Below are 8,624 nucleotides of genomic sequence, written 5' to 3'. Positions count from 1 at the left end.
TCTGTGTAGAAGCTTTTTAGTTTGATGTAGTACTAATTTACTTCTTTTGTTTTTTTGTGTTGTTGTTGTCATTTCCATATATATATATATATATCTGGTATTTATAGAGATGGCAGTTTTTTTTCTTGTCAATATGTATTTTTTTCTTTTATTTCTCTCATTACTGTGGCTTGTCCCTGTCCCTGCTCCTGGAGTCACTTGGCACAGCCACCCGCCCTGAGGAGCCAGTCATTCCTGCTTGTAAATTTAGGGAATAATGTTTGCAGCATGCAATTATGGTAGGAATGGTGACGATATTGGTCAAGTAATGGAAGTGCGGGGAACACTAGGTTTCTTTAGAGATGTGTGGCCTCAGACCGTAAGTCACCAATCATTGTTCCAAGGCTTGACCTGTTCTGGGTGCAGGAAATACCCATGTGACATAGCTTCTGTCTACCCAGAGCTTATGGACTATTTGAGAAGATAGGTGGGTGACTTGTCATTTAAAATACTGTGTGCTAAGAGTCCCGTGTTGCTCTGACCCCTCCTGCCTTGTCACACTGCAGAGCACCTATTGCGCCACCATGGTCCAACACTGTGAGGCCCTCAACCGCTCTGTCCAGGTGGTCAATCTGGATCCAGCAGCAGAGCATTTCAACTATCCTGTGATGGCTGGTAAGTACTGAGCAGAACCTTCTCTCTCCTTCAGGAAAAACGAGGCGGTGGGTAGGCAGTGAGCGCTGACTGTGCAGCACAAAAGCTGAAAAGCAGACTGTTTCATGGTGAACAGTGTGATTTTATTTATTTTTGCATAGAAGAACTGGGGTGTAGGCCAGAGGTGGGAGGGGTAAGAGGATTCATCTGAGACAGAGTGGGGAACAGAACAGGCAGATCTACTGAAATACACAGCTAAGGGGAGCAGTAGGGAGACAGAAGAGGTCTGCTGCACCATGTGGGTCGGCTCCCTGGCTGGGGATCGAACTTATGCCATGGCGGCTGGCAGTAGCTTGATAGCACTGAGACTTTAACCCATGTGCCACCAGGGAGGTCCTAAGGGCAAGGCTTTATGAGAGACTAGAACTCCAAACACGAAAACTAACAGGAATAGAGGCTGGCTTTCTTTCTGTGTCTCTCTCTCTTGTAGACCGACTTTCTCTGCTTCTGGATGCAAACGACATACACCCCTACCCTCACCTGTGTTTATATCACTTCTGGTCTAAATGTTTTACTGACTGATTAGTACCCTTGAGTCACAGAATATCCATTTTATTGACCTACACCTTGGGAAAAGGTGTAGGAAGATGTTACGTGTATGAACATGACAGTGAATGGACGAGGCACAGTTCTTTGTGAACAGAGATGTAGTTTTGAACGCAAAGATAAAAACCTAAGTTGACATTATAAATACCGGTAATGTCTTCAGCCTCCACTCTCGGTGATTCAGCTGTGTTCTCATGTAGTCCTCATCCCTCTCCTCCACGCTATGTGACTTCCCTACCTCCCCAGTTGGCGCAGAGAGCTAAGTAGTTTCCCTAGGGTTTTCCCACTTAGAAATAGGTATTGTTTTTCTTAGTTTGGGTTGATTTAATTTGCTTTAGAATAATGTATATTCACATGGTTCAAAATACAAAAGTACAGAAGCATTAGTGTGCAGGAAAATGTCTTCCTCCCAGCTCTGTGGCAGGAGATCGACTCTTCTCCCTGGAAGCAGCCAGTGTTGCCCATTTCTGGGGTGTCTTTCCATAGAGACTTTGCACACAGAGTCATATTTGTGGATTTCTATGTATATGTGGTGAATCTTTTTTTTTTTTAAATATAAATTATAACAGTCTTTACAGAGTTCTGTCACTTACATTTGACAGTATACCTGGGAGACTGTATTATATCAGTACCTAGTGAATCCTCCTTTTTTATGTCAGCTTCGGAGTCCATTGCCTAGCTGTGTGATGGTTGAATTCGTTCCCATGGATACTGCTAATTTGAATAACCCTGTACAGAGATAGTATCATGCATGTGAATTGTTCATATATAATTGTTAATGATTACTGGTGAGGATAAGAGTATTTGAATGGATGCATTTATGTTGTGGGACTGTATTGTTTTCAGATATCCGGGAACTGATTGAGGTGGATGACGTGATGGAGGATGATTCTCTGCGGTTTGGCCCCAATGGAGGACTGGTATTTTGCATGGAGTACTTTGCCAATAATTTTGACTGGCTAGAAAACTGCCTTGGCCATGTAGAGGATGATTACATCCTTTTTGACTGTCCAGGTAAACCAGCAGTTTGAGTGTGTCCATTTACTTGAAGTCGTGCTCCCAGTGAGAGCACGTGCAGCTCTGAGCCTACTGAAGTGGGGTCCGAGACTCTGGGTGGCGCTAATTCACGCATTGCGTTGTGAACTGCTGACCTGGCCAGTGGGGACGCCACGGAGAGCCCTGCCGTTGCGCACTTTGAATTTTGGAGCTCCCAGTCAAGTGGGAGTGCTAGACAGTGCAAACAGAAATCACCCACGCAGTTACTTGATATTCACATGTGGCGGGTGTTCTGTAGGCGCAGCACAGCCCGTCACATGCAGGGTGGTGAGGGGACACTTCTGATCATGAGGCCTCAAAGCTGGGCCATAGGGTGAAGGTAACGGAAAACGTTCAGCCGAGGTCACGGCATGCCAGAGGCCTTGAGGTGGGAGTCAGGAAAGCCAAGTAACCCAGGGGGTCTGTAGCGAGGTGAGACTGACTAGGTCTGCTTCTTAAGGCAAACTGCGAGTTTTCGACTTGAGCCTCTCACACCTTCCTCCTGCCGCTGGGCTGACCTTGCGTCTGTTCGCAAGACTTTTAGGATCACCTGATTCCTAGCCAGACAAAACAGAAGTGTCCCCTTCCCCAGTGGATTGGGATAAAAACTGGTCATAAAATCGGGTATAATTCCAAGAAGACACCCTGTGAAGAACGAAGTGGGCCTGTGAGAATCACATGGAGATGGCACGTGTTTATGCTGTATTGAGATCTGTAGCGTCCACCACGTCACTGAAAACGTCGTTCTACACGGGCATGTTTTCTCCTGCTCTGTTCCCGTCTGTAATAAATCCATGTGCTCTTTGAGAAGAAAAGTAGACTGGAGCCTCTCAAACATTGGGGTTCCCACCTTTTCTCTTTGCTTTTCACTGAGCACGTCTGGTCTTACAAAAGCGCCTCAGGCCTGAGTGCCCAGCTCGGTGCGTGCCCAGCTCGGTGTGTGCCCAGCTCGGTGTGTGCCCAGCTCGGTGTGTGCCCAGCTCGGTGTGTGCCCAGCTCGGTGCGTGCCCCAGCTGCACGTCTAGATGGCACTTGCTTTGGGTGGCACAGTTCTGGTTATTTACAACAAACAGAATCGGTTCCTGGGGATTCCTGGGGCGAGGACCTTGGGTTTTGTGACTGCTTTGAGAGGGAGTAAGGCTCTGTGCAAACTGAGTGTAGTGAACTCGGGGTACCTGAGAACGACAGCTTCTTTAACTTCCCTCCTGGAAAGGACTTTTTCTGTAATTGATGCTTTCACTTATCTCCTGTTTCTAACAGGCCTGTAATGTTGTTCTTGTAGGTCAGATTGAACTGTACACTCACCTGCCGGTCATGAAACAGCTGGTGCAGCAGCTGGAACAGTGGGAGTTCCGCGTCTGTGGCGTTTTTCTGGTTGATTCTCAGTTCATGGTGGAGTCGTTCAAGGTTGGAGGCTAAGTCTGTTGTTGATTGTTTTCACTGTGAGCACAGTGGATGACAGTCTCCTTTAATTGTCTTTGTAATTTTGGACACTTTACAAACTACGTCAGAGTTACTTAGTGGCCCTTATTATGATAAAGTATTTTTACTTAAAAGTAGAAAATTGACTGAATTAAAAAGTGGTAAATTACACAGATTTTGGAGGAACAACTTTCAAAAAAAAGTAAGGCAGTTCTATTTTATAGAAGACCTCTGTCTAGTTGATGGGCTATCTAAAACAGTCTATTTCTTTAGTAACTCTTGAGGAATATTTGCTAGAAAAGGAGGTTAAGCATACTGTCTGCATTGAGATTTCTGATCACTGCAGATTAACTACATCTCTCCTTGTCCTCACCTTCGGAAAACAAGAATTGACCATCTGATTATTGCACTGTCTTTCTTTAATGTTAGCATTTCCTTCACTTGGGCCAGTTTTGTTCCAGGGAGGAGCAGAAGCCTTTTAGGCAGAGACAAAGAAACTTTGCAAGCAACAGTGGATTCACCTTCTCTTTTCTGTTTCCTTCTCCAGTTTATTTCTGGCATCTTGGCAGCCCTGAGTGCGATGATATCTCTAGAGATCCCACAAGTGAACATTATGACAAAAATGGATCTGCTGAGCAAGAAAGCTAAAAAAGAAATTGAGAAGTGAGTTCACGTGTTCTGTTACCATAGCTCTGAACTGCAGAATTAAACCTTCCAAATTTTATTTAGACAGGAGGTTCTGTCAGTGTGTAGATTGATTCTGGATTTATTCGCCCAACTCTCTTCTTTTTAAAGGTTTTTAGATCCAGACATGTATTCTTTACTAGATGATTCTACAAGTGACTTCAGAAGCAAAAAATTCAAAAAGTTGACTCAAGCCATTTGTGGACTGGTAAGCTGTTTACATGATTCTTGCACCACCAGGGAGGTCCCGATTTTTTGTTTTTTTTAGTGACCTGGGCAGGTGTTTATCTACAGCCATCTCCCCTCCCCTCTTGTGGAAAGCACCATCTATTCTGATTTTCTTACCAAGAAGCAGTGAGAAACTGAGCTTTAGCAGTCAGTTGTTTTCATGAAAAGTAGTTGATAGTGGCAGCTCATAGATTAAATGACTTATCTGTTAATCTAACCGTTCTGGGAGTTCAGAGTTGCCTGCGACCTTTTGAGATTGCCAGTGGTCTTACATTCACATAAACAACTATGAAATAGTGTCTAGTTAAGTAGTAAGTTAGCCAGCGTTAGAGTAGGTTCCAGTGGAAGAATCTACCATAAGGGGCCATTGTCCCTTGTCCCTCCTTCCCAAATGGCTTTAGTCAGAAACGTCAGTCATAACAAACTCAGTTCTAAATTGAAAATGGGGGTTTTGTACACTTTGAGAATGAATCTGTCTGAAACTCTCAACTCGTAGGTTGACGACTACAGCATGGTTCGGTTTTTACCTTATGACCAGTCGGATGAAGAAAGCATGAACATTGTGCTACAGCACATTGATTTCACCATTCAGTATGGGGAAGACTTGGAATTCAAAGAACCTAAGGTAATTTTTGATTTTTGTTTGTTTGCCAGTCTTCTCTGGCCCCCCTGCATTAATTATCCCAGCAGCTCTTTTAACTAACTTCTTCCCATTCACAGTAACCTGGACTTTCCTAGGTGACCCCTGAGTGTATTCTGTGCTCCCCAACTGGCATCAAGTGGGTGCTGCCTTTCACAGGGGCAGGATGATTGAGTTAAGATTCTTGGTACTTAGAACTCAGGGATATATGCAAAGAGGAGGTCAAATCTGATTGACTGTACATTGCCCACTCTGTCATTAGGGGACAGTCATGACAGGTTAGCTGATTGGGGTTGGCATGTCAGTTCAAGTAAGAAAAACTTCTAAGGAGCGGGGTGGTAAATTGAAGTGCTTCTATCTGGAACGTTCTGTCCATCATGTCTTATCACTGTTACCCATTTCCTGTGAGCAACACCTGGAACTACAGCCTGGAACCTGAAAGGACATTGCCCAAAGACAGGTAAACTCATCTGAGGTCTAATGAGGGGAAAGGAGTGTGTTTTCTATTTTGTGTTTCTTTTACTTCAGGAACATGAAGATGAATCATCTTCCATGTTTGATGAGTACTTTCAAGAGCATCAGAATGATTGAAGAGTGTATTGAAAAGGAATTGTGTCTGGGTAGAGACCTGTGACTGAGTCGTCAGAACACTCTTCTCTTTGACGTACACAATACTCGGAAGCTGCTTATTTTATAAACAAAAATCATACTTGGCTATTTATTGGCAGCATGCCTGAATCAAGTGCTGAGTTTTTCTGAAACTGCTGCTGTGATGGACTCGGATTATGTTAACATCAATTTAGATGTTTCAAGTTGAAATTGCAATAATTGTTCATTATTTTGTACATAATATAAACGAGCACCTGTGATCAGGTAAGACTGGTGTAACCTTATTTTTGCTGTTTGATTTCTGTTTTTTGAAAGGCCTGAGGGACAGGAGTAACCGTAACAACATATATACGTGTCTCCAAAGACAAAAACCTGGAAGAATTCAGATAAGACCATACTTTATTTGTATCTTCTAGCTTTCCTACATTGAAAAGGTATTATTTGTATTATTAAAAAGTTAAAAGGAACTTTATGTTGGAAGACCCCTTTGTGTGTGTATAGATGTAGATACAGAGAAAAGCACTGGCCTTTCCTTACACTCTTGTCTTCCAGTGAGAATTTGAAGTGCTCAGCAGGGAAAGTATTTGAATGAGTAATTCTCTCAAGTGTCAAAATGTAGGCACTGATCTTATTTTTTAAAGATTTTTATTTTTTTCTTTATTTTATGTATACAAGAACTGGTATCCCACCAGAGACAGTGGGGAGCAGAACAGGTAGATCTACTAAAATACACTGCGGAGGGGCACAGCGGGTGAGACAGGAGGGGTCTGCTGTGCCAGGGTGGGTCACCTCCCTGGCCAGGGATCGAACCTGTGCTACAGTGGCTGAGGATAGCTCTATTGTGCTGTGCTTTAACCCATTGCGCCACCAGGGAGGCCCAGTATTTCTCTGTTTTTTAGGAGACCTGACGTGATTTTTCATGTAAATTCATGAGTAGCAGATGCTAGGAAGAAAGGGAAGCACTGTGGACATGACTTGCTGGGCCCTAAGACTGACCATAAACAGGCCTCTGATGAGAACTGGGAAGGAGGGAAAGTGACTGAGGGGCGACTTTGGGCTCTTCAAGGAAGGCTGCTCCTACAAGGTGCCATTTGGCCAGAGGCCTGAATGAGAAATCAGTTGTGGGAACAAGAGACAGTATTTCCATCTGAGGTTGAAGAAATCGTGTGAGACAGTGTGAACTTGGCTTTTTAAAAAATAAAGTTTATTTACCATCGGTTGGTGGTATAAATATCACAGGAGTACAGCTTCGCACCTGTTCTTTACAAGCCCCAAGTTCCTAGGGATACCACTCCATTGGATGGCCCCTCTACCCTGTCTTCCCATCCGCTTTGCCCGCCCTCTCTGGCAACCGCCATATTTTTCAGAATCTAAGAATTATTTTTGTTGTGTTTTGCCCGTTTGTGTTCTTCGGTTATTTATATTGCACAGTCAGTGATTGTCTTTTACTTTCTGACTTATTTTACTTAGCATAATTATGTCCTTTTAAAATAACTGAGTGGTACCGCACTGAATATATATAAACACCACCACTTTGGTCAGTCATCCGTCAGTGGGCATGTAGGTTGATTCCGTGAACTGGCTATTGTGAATAGTGCTGCTCTGAACATCAGCGGTGCAACTGTTCTTTTGAATTAGTGTTTTGCATGTTTTTCAGATAAATGCATAGGCGTGAAGCCTGTCCTGATTTATCCATTGTGGCCGAATCATGTGGTTTTGCCAGTTTGTTAAGGAAGCTTGGTATGTTCACCATAGAGGCTGCACCATTTGAACTTGACTTGTAATGTGACATTTCTTTGTGGTAATAGGATAAGAACTGAGCTTTTAGAATGCTCCAAGCATGTAATTTTTAAACACTTTACAAGTGTAATGGGAAGACCAGAATTCGGGCCACCTGTCACCACCAAATGCCAGTAGAGGAATAGAGTCTTTTCGGTGTGCTTTAATCAGACAGGCTGCTGTCTGGAAGATGGGGGTGGGGTGGGATGATGAACAAACAGCCTTAACATTTCATCTCCAGCTGGCTATGTACAGTGAGTTGAACAGAGAGGGTTCAGCAGTGAGCTGGCTTTCACCCTGCCAGGAGACGGATGCCCAGCCCCGGAACTACTTACTCCCTCCCGACTCAGCCTGGTCCCAGTGCGCTGAGGGTGGTCTGCAGATAGCGCTGGTTCCCTGCACCCCTCCAGAAGGGCCTTGGGCTGGAAATTAACCCAGAGGGATAGGCCGGAAGCACTGTGTGTGCGGGGTTCCTGTCTCCGCCGATCTCCTCCCCGTCCCTCGCCCGATCACAGGGAAGTGTTGTCACCCACTCCCAAGTGGGGAAACGGGCACAGCGAGGTGAAGTGGCCGGGTGTCACCGGCTAGTAAGTGGGGTCTGGGTTCAGGCCCGCAATCCACTCCCCTAGGCAGGCTCGCATCCCTTCTCCCTACGCGCCCTTCCCCTTCTTAAGGCCGGTGGGTTGGGTCACTGACTACCCAACGGATACTGATGCTCAGCAGGTTCAGCACCAACAAATGGGACAAAAATCTCGCTCGTGGGCGACAGACACCACATGTAAACTAAAGACTGAAAAGCACCACAACTAAGGGCAGGAAAAGGGTGAGAGGCAGGAACGGCGTAGGGTTTCGTTTCAAATGGTGTGACCCAGGGGAAACGTGCTGGGAAGTGTGATTTTGGGGGTGAAACGAAGGACTCCGTGGCCCCGAGGGCGCGCCAGCTCGCGCACGAGGCACGCATGCGCGGCCCGCGGCGGCTCCGGCGCCC

The 8,624-nt window shown here is 45.2% G+C and overlaps 1 protein-coding gene across 1 annotated transcript; it reads left to right on the top strand.

Annotated features, from left to right (window-relative positions):
* Positions 1-341: 341 nt before the first annotated feature.
* On the top strand, positions 342-6,551 carry GPN3 (GPN-loop GTPase 3). Its single transcript, XM_012730880.1, has 8 exons — positions 342-358; positions 467-654; positions 2,086-2,253; positions 3,557-3,681; positions 4,244-4,359; positions 4,492-4,588; positions 5,105-5,233; positions 5,777-6,551. The coding sequence occupies exons 1-8, from the start codon at positions 342-344 to the stop codon at positions 5,837-5,839; spliced, it is 903 nt and encodes a 300-aa protein (XP_012586334.1). The 3' UTR covers positions 5,840-6,551.
* The last annotated feature ends 2,073 nt before the right edge of the window (positions 6,552-8,624 follow it).

Source organism: Condylura cristata, unplaced genomic scaffold (genome assembly GCF_000260355.1).
Source record: "Condylura cristata isolate star-nosed mole 26May11 unplaced genomic scaffold, ConCri1.0 scaffold00029, whole genome shotgun sequence".
Classification (NCBI taxonomy): domain Eukaryota; kingdom Metazoa; phylum Chordata; class Mammalia; order Eulipotyphla; family Talpidae; genus Condylura; species Condylura cristata.
Note: the sequence above shows the minus strand (reverse complement) of the source record. Positions and strands in the feature narration are given on the sequence as shown.